We start from the raw sequence: 15,902 nt of genomic DNA on the forward strand, positions 1-15,902 counted from the left end.
TTTTTAGCCACATTTCATTATAAAATTATGTTTTTCAAATGTAGGTCTGTTTTGCAAGATGTTTTTGGTGGCTAAACTTCATATCCATGTGGTAATGTTACTAAAGGTGTTAATTTTCCATTAACTCTGCAGACATTTTAATTACCACTCAATTTCAGAGCAACTTACCTGAGCAAAGAGTTCCCCAGCTTGCAGGAAAAAATATTGTTTGCAATTAGTGCTTAAAAAATTAATGATTACTTTAAATATGTGATGAATGTATTAATGTGTCTTTTTTAATCATGACAAAAAAGTATAGGAGTAATTAAAGACAAAATAAAAAGTTTCAAATAACACCAGGACCTCCAAGAGCAAAACTAAAGGTGTTTAAACATCACCTGAATTTTCCTGTGAGTGAAATGACTGTGTAAATAATACTTAGTGTACTAAGTGAGGGCAATATTATTCTTTTGTTTATGACAGGTCTTTGGGGACATTCATGATGATATCCACAATGAAATATTAATGACTGCAACATAATGACAACAAGTTTATCAAGTGATAATCAACAGCGCATTATGGCAAGTTACTGACCTCCTGACTTCCCAACACTTGTCCACTATCTACAAGGTGCAAGCCAGGAGTGTGATGCAATAGTCTCCACTTCCCTGGATGAGTGCAGCTTTAACAACAGCCAAGAAATTCAATACCATCCAGGACAAAGAAGCCACTTGATTGACACCCCAGCCACAAACATGTACTCCCTCTACCACCAGTATAGTGGCAGACATGTGTAGCGTCTATGAGTTGCACGGCAGCAACTCACCAAAACCCACAAATGCTACGAAGTGCCTTTATATGCCCTGTTTGTGATCAGAACTCCCCACTCACCTGACAAAGAGGCACAGCCCCAAAAGCTAGTCGTGTTTGCAACCAAATAAACCTGTTCGACTTTAACCTCGTGTTGTGAGACTTCTGCTGTGTTTGCTCCAGTCCAACGCTGGCATCTCCACATCATGACCACCATTTAGAAGGCCAAGGTTAGCAGATACATGAGAACACCACCACCTGGAAGCTCCCCCAAGTTTCTCACCATCCTGATTTGGAAGTACATCACTAATCCTTCACTGTCACCGAGTCAATATTCTGGAACTCCTTCCCTAATAGCACTGTGGATGTACCTACACCACATAGACTACAGTGCTTCAAGAAGACAGCTCACCACCATCTTCTCAAGGGTAATTATGGTTGGGCAACAAATGCAAGCCAATTTTTTTTTAACTATTCACAAACTATCAGAAAATTTAAATTTTCACATATCCATTCTTGTGAATGTTAAGTGTTTTATGATGAACAGACCTCAGATCAGGTCAGTTACCTATACAGTAACAAAAACTAAAGACTAATCATTACATAAGTGAATGTGTATAACGTACTTGTCAGAAATCCTAAATTAAGCTATGGTGTGAAAGCTGTCATATACATGGGCCACATACAATGGTGCTGAACATAGCAAAGCAATTACAAATGTTTAGTTAAGAGATTATCTTGCAATTCATCACAATACCTCTGTATCCTTTTGATGAGATCGTGCAAGTTTTTGAATTTCATTTCTAGCTTCAGCAACAACGTTTTTCTCCCTCTCAAAGTTGTGTTTCATATTTTGTAGCTCCATGTTCAGTGTGTCAATCAGTGCATCTTTTTCAGAACATTCACTGCGCCAATTGTTTATCTTTTTATTTGCCGCTGTCAGGTCTTCACGAACTTTCTGAAGAACAAGGATTCATATTAATTCAAATCAGAGATCCTCCTGTCACCTTTAATGCTTGATGAAAAATCTTCAACATATTATCAAATTTATGTTGCTTTTCCAGCATTTAATCTCCTTTAGCGTGGAGGAAACAAAATCAGTGCTCTAATTCAAATGTCAGGGGGAAGAGCATTGAGGGAAGTGATGGCAATTTCTTAATGCTGATGAAATTCTGAGGCCACCTCAAGTGGAAATTTTGTACATAACCTAACGACAGGCTATTCAATTACCAGTACCTGCAGCTCATTAACTCTGCTGGAAGAAACCAAAGCCATTTTCCATGACATTAACTTCAGTTCACAAGAATGCTTTCCTAAATGCAGGGCATGTAAGTAACTCAAAGAAAAGAATGCACGTCCTTGGTAAAGCTGGAAGCAGATAAGAGGATTTGGAATCCCAAGCTGCTTTTAATGCCGCCTAAAAATGAAATCTCACCATGAAACAAGATCTATGAAAAATTATATATGGCTGCAAAATGACTTCTGATGGATCTGGCAATCATCCTAGAAATGCTGGATGCTTTAAATAACCCACAATATTTTGAGAATTGCATGATAAAAGGACACAAAACTACAAAAAATATAAAATTTTTCAACATTTATCCTAACATTTAGCTACAAAAATTATGCAAGACAGTTGAGTGTCTACAAAGAGGGGTTAGCCCAAAATTAATTATAATTATTCTCCATTAAGAGCCAAGTCAAATAGCCTATTGGATTGGAATCAAGAGACTGGTTGTAGGTGGTAATCTGAATCGAGTGCTAGCCATCTAAACTAACCAATCCTTTCTTGTTTCTTTACTATAATTATTACCACTCTGTCTTTTATTCCAGGACATCTTTGTAACTTAATTGCTGCTGCCCTCCACCCTATCCCTTCTTCCTTCCCCTTCCACCCTGTAAAACCCATCACATTTCTACCTTCCTTCAATTCTGAAGAGTCACATTTGACTTGAAACATTAACTCCCTCCGCAGATACTGCCTGGATTGCTGAATGTTTCCAGCTCTTGCTGTTTTTATTAGCAATTTGATCAAGTCCATGACTTTTTGGTGAAGTCTTCGGTACAATTCATCCCAAGACAGAGAATTACTTATTGGTCTTGGATCAAAACTTTTAAGGTTAATAGTGTGAATTGCACCAGTTGAAGCGCAATCTTGTTTGTGTCCCTGTGGAATCTGTTGGTACTCAGCACCTTAATTGTGAACCTGTCGAGGATACATCCATAGCTATCATCAGAGACTGCAGTGCTGGCTGTATTCCCAAATACATCTGACTTTCTGCTTACACAAGATCAAAGTTGCCATTGCAGCTGAAGGGAAATAAACTGATGCATATTTATCACGTAGAAACTCACCTCCAAAACCACATGCAAAATGAAATGAAGCATAATTGTTTAAAGATAACATTGGTAATATGCAAATATTTTGCAAAACAGAAATCATACTTTCTAAATAAAGGTAGCTGGCTAGACACAGATGCCAAAAACCTCCGACCTTATCGGTAGCTGGGATTCTTCGGTGCAGCTGCAGTCGATGGAGTTTCAGATAAGTGCCAAATTCTCTGTGGCAGTAGGGAGAGTACAGATGAAATTGAAGAATCCCGTCCTTAGGGATAGGCTCAACAATTAAATAAAATACATTTATTTTAAATACTAAACAGCTATTTAGCAGATCAATTAAACTCCTACCTCATGATTTTCATTTTGTGACCAGATTAACTCTTTGTAAGCCTCACATTGTTCATTTATCTTCTCATACAAATCCCTCATTTTGTTAAGCTGAAACAAACACAAAAATAAATGAGTAAGTTTCACAGCTAAGTTCACCAGAATTTATTTTTTAAATCCACACCTAGTTTCATTTAGATAGGATCATGCCAAATTAATACTTTTGTATTTGCCTACAAGATGATCATTGGATACACTCACAAAATTCTCAGGTTTCTGTTTTGTCCATCATGGGTTTTAATATTCTCACTTCCATAATTATCAAACCTGAAAGAAAATCTACCAATCATTTACAATGAATTGTTGAGATCAGAAAAAAAGAACCTTGTCAAAACAAATTAGTTTTCCAGCGAGTGAAATTTGTCCTTTAGTTATGTTTCTGAATTGATCTTGTTGTGAAATCTTCCCTGAAGATGGGTTACCTTTATGCTGATATTAACTTAGGGACTAGAATTGTTCACATTTCTGCCAGCTGCTGGATTGCAACTGTCTGGATCAGATTTGAGCAGTATAAATTCATTATTGTATTTATATCTCCTTTCATTGAGACCTCCTACTTTAACTAAGTCCCATTATTCAATTCACACTTTGATCAAATTGCTAAGTTTACATTTCTGACTCAAAGCGGTCCCAATATGAAACAACTATTCAGAAAATAAACCTTGACTTCTCCCCTCCTTTTGTGAAACAGTATGCAAGTTTAAACGGCAAGTGGAATCAAACTGATGTGGCAGCAAATCTGCTGTTTGCACTTTTGTGCCTTCAAATTGGTCCCAGTACAGACCTGGTCCCTGCAGTGGTTTACTTCAGGCCAAAACTGATTCAGATCTCATTTATAATACAAAGCCACGCTCAAAAAAAAGGCTTGGTACTTCTGCAGTTTTGCCTCCTGCTAGTAAAATTGCCCCACATATCCTATAACTCAGTATCACAAGGAGGGGAAAAAAACAACCTAAACACATGACTTCCAGCAGCCTGAGTTTGTCAAATCATCACTCGATCTGTAGGCCAATGGAAGCCACTTCACCATTTATTACCATTGAGCTCCTGGAACTGGTGGCTGAAAACAACACAAATATATTCCACTTTTTTCAAAAAGAAAACCTTGAAATTGCATTTCCATTTACAAACATTCTCAGAAAACGCAAAGTCAATATACCTGCTGCTGCTACTGTGAACCCCCACACCCTTCCCACCAAAGGGACTGGATTTCTTCGTCTGAGGCAGGGACTGGGAGGCGGGGTGAGTTTCAGTTAACAAACCTGCCTCTGTCGCCAGCCTTCCAGGAAGAAGGATTTTCCAGGAGTTTGGGCTTTAATGACGCTAGAGATGGGTCTGCCAACTAATTAATGGCCAAGGGGCAGAAATGGAGGCACGACACCAGGGACACACACTACTTTCTGCCCCAAATTGACAATCAACTGTGGCTGACAATTGTAAGTTTTCAAAATATAGATTTCCCACTTTCGGAGGACAGCCAGAGACCTGAAACTTGGGATAGACTAGTCTCATTACTCAGTACCATCGTGAAGATCTTGGAGGTGCAAAAGTGCGAACAGCAGTTTTGCTGCCACATCGGTTTGATTCCACTTGCTGTATAAACTCATAGGACTTATAGTCAACCTTAATGCCAGATCCAGACAACAGTAGATCTTTGTCCACCTCAGTCTAAATTGGACAACTTACCAGGGATGGACTCTCAGTGAGCCTGCAGTGATACAAATTGCCTTGTTTACAGAAACCAGCCGATTCAGAGGCCTACTCCCTGCCATTTTCCAAGGACAGGGAAAGAGTGAAATTGAGACAGGATTTCCAGCTGTGGTGCTTGGTGGCCATTTTTTTGCCATCCACCTCCATTCCATCCCAACATGGGAGAGGAAAATTCTGGCCAACGTATTTGCCAATAAAATTCATTGTGATATTGGTCACTGTAAACATGAATCGCTTTCATATCTGTTACTGAATTTGCATACGTTTCTACTGCTTTGAGTGTTTTTGTACTTACTTTGTTTCCACCCCACAAGACATTTTAACTTGGCCTTATTTGGAAAAGTAATTTATTTTCTCAGTGTTGTTTTCCAACAGAATAAAACCACTTAGGTTTCTGTTCATCAAATTCCATTACATGATGTTTTAACAGTTTAAAACAGGTAATGTCATTTAATCAAAGATAACTGCTTAAGTGGGGAAAATAGACTTCAAAAAAAAGTGAATATTAATTGGAAATGAAGAAGGCAAGTGAATGAAAAGCTGAAATGAAGCCACATTGAAGGTTGGACTTCGTAAGATGTAAAAATGAGTGAACAGCAGATAAAGCATTGTTGGGTAGCAACTTTTTCTGTAAGAAGTCAAATGGTTCAACATGCAGTGAAATCCAATAAAGCTTACAGATAATTAACCCTGTAATCTTTTCAAGAAATTAACAGATGCAAGTAAGTTAAAACTTTGAACAATTCAAAAATAAAAAAAAAAATTCAAAGTAAACCAGTTCAGTGAAGTTTAACATGCTGATTTGAAAAGTAAGATTCTTCAGGGAGCTTTAAGCAAGAATATAGTGGTGAACAACACATATTTTTGAATTTGCTGAAAACATCAATACCGGCAGATAACCTTCCACATTACTATAGGAAGCAATGTTTCATCACAGTCAGTCCAGTTAAAAAGCATTGAAATGCAAGATCCGAAGTTCGAGTATATTTTGTCTATCTTTAATTAGCTAAATGACACATGGTCAGTTTCCTGCATGCACATATCTCAGACAGTTAATACACACGTTTTCTCCAAGAAAAACATCATTTTGAAACGAAATCGGAAAATAAGATCATAGTAGCCTTTCTTAAGAACAATATTTCTTTTAAGGCGAGCAGCAGTTGGGCAGTGTACCGTTCACAATTCTGACCAACTGTTCCAGGCCCAAGGGCTCCTCCATGCCCAAGGCTGCTGCTTAAATCATACACCACAAAGACTTTTATTTTTCTTGCCTACCGCCCTGCTGCTTTCATTAGTTCAATAATCATTAAGTACATTCTAATGGGAAAGACATTATGATGGTAGCCAATTAGTTATCAGGATTGCGTTAAACTCCCAATACCTCAAAAATTCAGGGTGCTTGTTATATTTGTCAAGAAGAGCTAGGAACTGTATTCTTATGTGCACGTATACACAAGTATTCAGGATGCCACATCACTCAATACTGCACTACAATCTGTACACTGAACTATATTTGACATTAACTGCAGTAATTGTGCCTAAAAATTTAGAATCATAGAATCCTACAGTGTAGAAGGAGGCCATTCAACCCATCAAGTCTGCACCGACCACAATCCCACTCCGGCTCTATTCCTCTAACCTCAAGTATATACCTTGGCTAGTCCCCCTGACAATAAGGGGCAACTTAGCATGGTCAATCAACCTAACTCGTGAATCTTTGGAGTGTGGGAGGAAACCAGAGCACTTGGAGGAAACCCATGCAGACACAGGGAGAGCATGCAGACTCCACACACACAGTTACCCAAGCTGGGAATCGAACCTGGGACCCAGGCGCTGTGAGGCAGCAGTGCTAACTACTGTGCCACCATGCCACCCCAAACTTCGAAGAACCACAAGACACAATAGTTCTAAGATTTGCTTGACCTGTTACTTTGATATCAGAAGTTCTGTTTCTGAATGAACACAGCAGTATAACACCCAATTCTGTCTAATGCAAGAAACTGAAGTTATATCAAAGTCAATTGCTGTTTAAAAAAAGGGTGAAAAATGTAAAATATCATGATAAAAGATGTACCGTTAATAGGATACAAACATAAGGAGGGAGAGAAGGCCATTCAGCCACTTTTAGCTAGGTTGGATCAGTCCCCCACATTGCTCCGGTTATCGGAGCATTTTACCGATGGCAGGACTGACTTCCAACAGCATGGATTTGGTGCAGAAGCTGTACTTTTTCACTTCAACAGGGTACTGCGGTCAGGGAGGGCAACTTTGAGATCAAGTCAAAAGAGTTTCCCCTCCATAGTTATAAATATTAATAAGTTTATTCAGGTTACCTCATGCAGGCTGCAGAGTCCCTACATTCCTCAGCAGTAACGATCACTCTTGGTGGGGCATTGCCAAGTTGCTAGCCTCTGCTTGGCCCGCAGCTCTTGGAGGCAGCTGGCCAACCTGCAGAGTGCAGCAAACTTGGCCGTAGCTTGTTCATGATCTATCACCAATAAAACGGAGGTCCCGCTCCCCTCCCAGCACATTTGAGACCTGGATTCAAGCTGGACATTGGGTCCCCACTCAGAAAGGTGAAACTCTGCCCTTGATTTTCTTAGCAAAATGCAATACCTCAGTCTTATTTGTGCTCCAATTCATTTGTCAATAATCGGTCTATTTTGCTGATTAATTTGTTGTAATGTTTTTTATTTCTCCACATATTCTCCTTTATCAAGCTGTCCTCCTCTCTCCATGTACTTAGTGTGCCTCTGCCTTCCTTCAATTTTTCCCTTATGTCTTTATTCATCCATTTAGTAGCAACAACTAAAATAATATTGTATGGTCCATGATGCAAACACACCCATCCAATCCCTTCTTCAAGGAAAGAACCTTATATCAGATACATTCCCATCCAATCCTTTAATATGGTTTCACCCCATTTCATAATTGTGGGTGTCCTCACCCATTCGTTGGCATAATAAAACAGTTCAATCCTATAAATAACTTTGAAGCTTATTTTATTCATACATGGGATGTGGGCGCTGCTGGCTAGGCCAACATTTATTGCCCTTCCTTACTTAGAACATAGAACATAGAACATTACAGCGCAGAACAGGCCCTTCGGCCCACGATGTTGCGCCGACCAGTTACAAAAACAATGACCCACTAGCCTATACCAATCCCTTTTCGTCCATAAACCTATCCAGAGATCTCTTAAACGCCCCCAAACTAGACGCATTTACAACCGCAGCAGGCAGGGCATTCCAATCCCTCACCACCCGCTGGGTAAAGAACCTACCCCTGACATCCGTCCTGTAGCTACCCCCCCTTAATTTAAAGCCATGCCCCCTCGTGCTAGCTTTCTCCATCCGAGGAAAAAGGCTATCACTATCCACCCTATCTAAACCTCTAATCATCTTATATGTTTCAATAAGATCCCCTCTTAGCCGCCTTCTTTCCAACGAAAACAACCCTAAATCCCTCAGTCTCTCCTCATAGGACCTCCCCACCATACCAGGCAACATCCTAGTAAACCTCCTCTGCACCCTCTCCAACGCCTCCACATCCTTCTTGTAATGCGGGGACCAGAACTGCACACAGTACTCTAAGTGCGGCCGCACTAGAGTAGTGTACAGTTGCAACATTACACTGCGACTCCTAAATTCAATCCCCCTACCAATAAACGCCAAGACACCATACGCCTTCTTAACAACCTTATCTACTTGATTCCCAACTTTCAGGGATCTATGTACACACACACCTAGATCCCTCTGTTCATCCACACTATTCAAAGTCCTCCCGTTAGCCCTATACTCGACACATCTGTTGCTCCTACCAAAGTGAATTACCTCACACTTCTCCGCATTAAATTCCATCCGCCACCTCTCGGCCCAGCTCTGCAACCTATCTAAGTCTCCCTGCAGACTATGACACCCTTCCTCACAATCTACCACACCTCCAATTTTGGTGTCATCAGCAAATTTACTAATCCACCCAACTATACCCTCATCCAGATCATTAATAAAAATTACAAACAACAGTGGCCCCAAAACAGATCCCTGAGGCACACCACTCGTAACTGTACTCCATGATGAATATTTACCATCCACCACCACCCTCTGTCTCCTATCTGATAGCCAATTCCTGATCCAACTTCCTAGATTACCCACAATCCCATACATCTGCATTTTCTGCAGAAGCCTACCATGGTGAACCTTATCGAACGCCTTACTAAAATCCATGTATACCACGTCAACTGCCTTGCCCCCATCCACCTCTTTGGTCACCTTCTCAAAAAACTCAATAAGGTTAGTAAGGCACGACCTACCCGCTACAAAACCATGCTGACTATTTCTAATCAATTCATTACACTCCAAATAACTATAAATCCTATCCCTAATAATTTTTTCTAAAACCTTGCCCACAACAGAAGTAAGACTCACCGGTCTATAATTCCCGGCAAAGTCTCTGTTCCCCTTCTTAAACAATGGGACAACATTCGCTATCCTCCAATCCTCCGGGACTACACCAGAGACCAATGACGACCTGAAGATCTGAGCCAGAGGCTCTGCAATCACCTCTCTAGCCTCCCAGAGAATCCTAGGGTAGATCCCATCCGGACCAGGGGACTTATCTATTTTCAGCCCCTCAAGAATTTCCAGCACATCCCCTTTATCAACCGTAATACTGTCTATTTTACACCCCTGCAACCCAATGTCCTCCTCAGCTATATTCATGTCCCCCTGCGTGAACACCGAAGAGAAATATTGGTTCAATACTTCTCCAATCTCCTCCGGTTCCACACACAACTTCCCCCTGCTGTCTGTAACTGGCCCTAATCTTGCCCTGACCAACCTTCTGTTCTTGACATACCTATAGAACGCCTTAGGATTCTCCTTAATCCTATCAGCCAAAGTCTTCTCATGTCCTCTTTTAGCCCTTCTCAACTCACTCTTCAACTCCCTCCTAGCCAATCTAAAGCTTTCTAGTGCACTATCTGAGCCCTCCAATCTCATCCGAACATAAGCCTCCTTTTTCTTTTTAACCATCGACTCAACTCTTTTAGTGCACCACGGTTCCCTAGATCTACCAAATCCACCATGCCTGACAGGGACATACCTATCAAGGACTCGCAGTAGCTGCTCCTTGAAAAAACTCCACATTTCAGACGTTCCCAGTCCCTGTAATCCCCTAATCCAATCCATGCTTCCTAACTCACTCCTGATAGCCTCATAATCGCCCTTACCCCAGCTAAAATTGCTGACCCGAGGTTCATGCCTATCTCTTCCCATTACTAAGGTGAACGTAACCGAATTGTGGTCACTATCACCAAAATGCACACCAACTTCCAAGTCTAGCACCTGGTCTGGCTCATTTCCCAGCACCAAATCCAATATAGCCTCACCTCTAGTTGGCCTGTCTACATACTGAGACAAAAAACCTTCCTGCACGCTCTGTACAAACACTGACCCCTCTAGCGAGCTAGAACTATAGCAACTCCAATCAATATTCGTAAAGTTAAAGTCCCCCATAACAATTACCCTATTACTTTCACTCCTAACCAGGATTGTCTCCGCAATCCTTTCCTCAACCTCTCTAGAACTTTTAGGAGGTCTATAAAAGACTCCCAACAGGGTGACCTCTCCTCTCCTATTTCTAATCTCCGCCCATACTACCTCAACTGACAAGTCCTCATCAAACTTTCTCTCCGACACTGTGATACAGTCCTTGACTAGCAATGCTACCCCACCCCCCCTTCTACCTTCTTCTCTACTCCGACTAAAGCATTTGTACCCCGGAACCTGCAACATCCATTCCTGACCCTGCTCTATCCAAGTCTCAGAAATGGCCACAACATCAAAGTCCCAGGTACTGATCCACGCTGCAAGTTCATCCACTTTATTGCGAATACTCCTCGCATTAAAGTACACGCATTTCAAACCCTGCTCCGCCCCACCCCCACTATGCCGTGCCTTGCATTCCCCAACTATGCCCCCCCTCACTTTCACCCCCTTTCCTCACTATCCCTCCCCCCCTCCGAATCAGTTTAAACCTTCCTGCATCGCTTTTGCAAATTTACCCCCCAGGATATAGATTCCCCTCTGGTTCAGGTGTAGACCATCCCTCTTATAGAGGTCCCACCTTCCCCAGAATGAGCCCCAATTGCTCAAGTACCTGAACCCCTCCCTCCTGCACCATCCCCTCAGCCACGAGTTCAAACTTTCCCTCTCCCTATTCCTCTCTAAACTATCCCGTGGCACAGGCAAGAGTCCAGATATAACTACTCTTTCTGACTTCGCCTTGAGTTTCCACCCCAACTCCATAAATCTTTGCTTAATATCCCCTTCCCTTAATCTCCCTATGTCATGTGTCCCCACATGAACTATAACTTGGGGTTGATCTCCCTCTCCCCTAAGAGTCCTGAATACTCTGTCCGATACATCCTGGACCCCAGCCCCTGGTAGGCAACACACCAGCCCAGAGTCCCTACCCTTACCTCCAACTCTCCTATCCGTCCCCATAACTGTGGAGTCCCCAATCACGAGGCCCAATCTCTTACCCCTAACCACCTGAGGCTTGCCAATAGGCTCACCCCCAGAGACCTGCTCCCTTTGGCTATCCCCAGTTGATTTCTCCTCAACTGTAGCCTCCAGGACCGAAAACCTATTTTGGAGGGGAACAGCCCCAGGGGATTGTCCCCCCAACTGCTTTTTGCCCCTCTTCCTGGCAGTGACCCAAGACTTATTCCTAGGAGTGACTATCTCCTTATAACTCCTTTCTATGTCCTGCTCCACTTCCCGAATTATACGGAGCTCCTCTAATTCCCCTTCCAGCTCCTTTACATGCTCCTCCAGAAACTGCAATCTAACACACTTCCCACAAGTAAAATCACCTGAAACACTGTGGGAGTCCCTCACTACATACATCCCACAGGAGATGCAGCTTACAGCCTGAACTGCCATCCCTGAATCAATTACCAGCAGAAAAGTAAAAATATAAAAAAAAACTTCCCTCACACTTGCCCTTGATAAGGTGGTAGTTAGCTGCCTTCTTGGACTGCGTAAAAAGTCTGACCACACCAGGTTTAAGTCCAACCGATTTATTTGATAGTAAACTCACAAGCTTTCGGGGTTTGTCCCTTCGTCAGGTGAATGGAGAGTTCTGGCCTCAGACAGAGCATACAAAGCACAGACAGTTATAAACAAAGGGACAAACATAAGAACATAAGAAATAGGAGCAGGAGTAGGCCATCTAGCCCCTCGAGCCTGCCCCGCCATTCAATAAGATCATGGCTGATCTGTCGTGGCTCAGTTCCACATTCCCGCCCTCTCCCCATAACCCTTAATCCCCTTGCCTATCAAAAACCTATCAACCCGCGTCTTAAAAATATTGAGCGAGGCAGCCTCCACCACTTCAGCGGGCAGAGAATTCCAGAGATTCACCACCCTTTGAGTGAAGAAGTTCCTCCTCAACTCCGTTCTAAACCGCCCCCCCTTTACCCTGAGGCTGTGCCCTCTAGTCCTACTGTACTTTCTGAGCGGGAAGAGCCTCTCCAGCTCTATCCTATCCATCCCATTCAACATCTTATACGTCTCAATGAGATCTCCCCTCATTCTTCTAAACTCTAACGAGTACAAGCCTAGTTTATTCAGCCTCTCCTCATAGTTCAACCCCCTCAACTCCGGAATCAGCCTAGTAAACCTCCTCTGCAAACCCCGTAAGCTTGTGAGTTTACTATCAAATAAATCGGTTGGACTTAAACTTGGTGTTGTCAGACTTTTTACTGTGTTTACCCCAGTCCAACACCGGCATATCCACTTCTTGAACTGCTGCAGTCCATGTGGTTCAGGATACCCAAAGTACTGTTAGGGAGCATGCTCCAATTACTGCCTTTCCTCGAAGCCATTTCCCTATTTGCATCTCTTTAGATTTTGGATTTGCAATCCCAGATCTAGGACAAACTTACTGAAACATCAATCAATGTCATCAATCAAATGATGATGTTAATATGAGAAATTCCAGGGTCAATAGTAAAATATAGTTCATTAATCAAATGCAGGTACTTAAACCCACTAATGAAAATATACATAGATAGCTAACCAAATAAGACTAACACAGCAATATAAAATGGTATTGTTTCCCCAAGGCAGTACTCCTTAGGCATATTTCAACAGATTTACTTTGAACAATGACCCTGGGCTAATTTAGAGTGGGCAGCAGGCTAACTGTCTCATTAATACCAAATATCGCCTACTCTTCACACCTACTTACTTTGTCCACCCACAAAACATCATGCTTAAATGAGCATTTCACAAAGGAGGTCAGGCCAACAATATTTGTTATTCACTCACAAGTGCACCTATTTATAAATCTGAAATTGTTTGAAGTATTTATTTGCTTTCTATCAGAGATGCTTTTTAAAAATGTCACCTAAGCTTCCTTTTCTTGGATCGGTTGCATTCATATTCTTATTTTTGAAAATTTATACTGCAAAATTCTGTAGCTATATGCGTCATAAGAAAAATGCTAAATAAAATTTGAAAGTTTCCCAAATAGTTTGGTCAAAAGAAGTGGAATGACTTGCTAAAAATGAGCAAAGGCAGAAGATAATGATTGATGACTTCAACAATCCCAAAATGAAAAATATTTTACAAGGAAGAACTCTGTCAACATTGTTCACAACTGTCTTCTGAACGTGCATCATGAAACTCCACCAAAGAGCAAGTTGTCTTCTAAACTTGCTCCTTCCAACTGAGAAGTAGAAGCAAGTGAATTGTTAAGCATCAACATTCAATCTGACTGGGAATAAGTGCAGACATTGAACCAAACCTTAGTATACAACTTAACACAAGATACATTCTTGGGCACAGGAGCAAAGTTTAGCAATACTGACTTGAGGGTAAATTGGTCTAGAATAAACGGACACCCTTTTAAATCAAGAATAAACTTTATGGCAAGGCTGAACAGAAAAAAATTCAGATGAAAGAATAGGACAATTAAAACAGGAAACTTGCATAGCTTCCAGAGAGATAACCGCAGGGCACAGAACAGAACTACAAATAATCGGGTTTTTAAGAAATTGGGCAGTCAAGAGAGAATTGGAGAGGAATATACAGCAACAAAAAAACTACATCCCTTCAATACTTCCAAAATAAAGACAATTATAGGAGGAAATTGAAACCAGAAGGGATTCACATGGTTTAAAGTGAAAATTTACAGGAAACAGTAAACATGTTAAATGGCTTGAAGGATTTTTCACCAGGCAAAACTCTAAAAATATTTAACGCAAACATCAGTTTAGGTTGAAATTCCCTTGGAAGGATGGATATCTCAGCTGGGATAAATGATATGTGAAATGATGAATAATGGAGAACTCCCCATGAACTGAAACCAGGTGAATGCAATTCCTATATTCATGGACAATTACAAGTCTATTGACCTTTCAGAAGAATTAGGAAACTAATGGAACCTGTTACGATCCAGCTGATGTTACTAATCGACAGTAAGGTCCCCGAGTAGAACTCAGCTTGATAGATCCTAACTTTTTTTTTTGTTCAGAGATACAGATGAACAGAGTCACAGGACTGCCAATGAACATTTAGTAATATTTACTAAATTAGATTAACTACAATTTACTATTCCTTCGCCTCAGCCATGTACAGTTTTTTAAGGATAAAAAGTTTACTCTAAAGTTCTCAAGAAGTACACTGTCCGTGTACCACACTCTGAAACCAAGTGACAGATGCCGCTCAAAACAACTTCTATGAATTTCTCATCAAATCTCCCCCAGGTGTCTGTTATACTGTGACCGAACTGGCCTCACTAGAATGCTGACTTCTATAAGATTTTCCCAACTCCACTCTTGAAAAACACTTTGGAATATTCTCCCACACAAGGCTGTCTTCTCAGATGCGCTCATCAAGGTTTTGACCTTTCAGTATTCATCTACCCTGGATCAACATACATTCAGGCTTCTACACAATTTGTCAGGTACCTAGCCATGTCAACAGACCACCACTACTTCACTGGCCATATTAAGCTGACATTAACCTTCGGATTACTTTAGATGTCTGGCTTCTTGCTAGCCAGCTATGCTAGGTCTATACCCTGAAGCTCTATTTTAGCTAAAGTTTCTCTCTGCTCCTTTAACTTCAGTGAGCAATACTTCATTCAGATATTGGTTCATTGTCCCCTTGACTTAAGTCTGCCTGGAACTCTTCTTTTCATTCCCTTGATTCTGGAATGTCCTGTTCTTTAGATTCTGGAGCTTGCCTTCTGCATGTTTGGATCAAGGCTGCAGTGAGGTCAGGAATGAGTGGCTCTGGCAGAATCCAAACTGAGCATCAGTGAGCAGGTTATTGCTGAGTACGTATCACTTAATAGCACTGTCGACACCAACCTCCATCCATCACTGTGCTGATGACTGAGAGTAGACTAGGCCGGTAATTGTCTGGATGAATTTGTCCTGTTATTTGTATGTGGGCATTGGACAATTTTCCACATTGCTGGACTGGTGCTTGTGCACAGGATCAGCTCGGCTAAAGGTGCAGCTAATTCTGAAGCACAAGTCTTCAGTACTATTGCTGGAATGTTGTCAGGGCTCATAGCATTTGCAGGATCTGGTGCCTTCAACCATTTATTGATATCATGTGTAATGAATTGAATTGGCTAAAGACTGATATCTGAGATGC

The 15,902-nt window shown here is 41.4% G+C and overlaps 1 protein-coding gene across 3 annotated transcripts in view; it reads right to left on the reverse strand.

Annotated features, from left to right (window-relative positions):
- Positions 1 to 15,902, reverse strand: part of ccdc171 (coiled-coil domain containing 171) — a 218,560-nt gene that overhangs the window by 136,272 nt on the left and 66,386 nt on the right. For all 3 annotated transcript variants that reach the window (XM_080188307.1, XM_080188306.1, XM_080188308.1), the window contains exons 12-13: positions 3,478 to 3,567; positions 1,547 to 1,747 (exon numbers count right to left, since the gene is read on the reverse strand). In XM_080188307.1, the coding sequence (XP_080044433.1) occupies positions 1,547 to 1,747; positions 3,478 to 3,567 (291 nt within the window). The remainder of the gene's footprint in view (positions 1 to 1,546; positions 1,748 to 3,477; positions 3,568 to 15,902) is intronic.

The sequence above is a fragment of the Carcharhinus amblyrhynchos genome, chromosome 5 (assembly GCF_965287045.1).
Source record: "Carcharhinus amblyrhynchos chromosome 5, sCarAmb.v2.hapA, whole genome shotgun sequence".
NCBI lineage: Eukaryota > Metazoa > Chordata > Chondrichthyes > Carcharhiniformes > Carcharhinidae > Carcharhinus > Carcharhinus amblyrhynchos.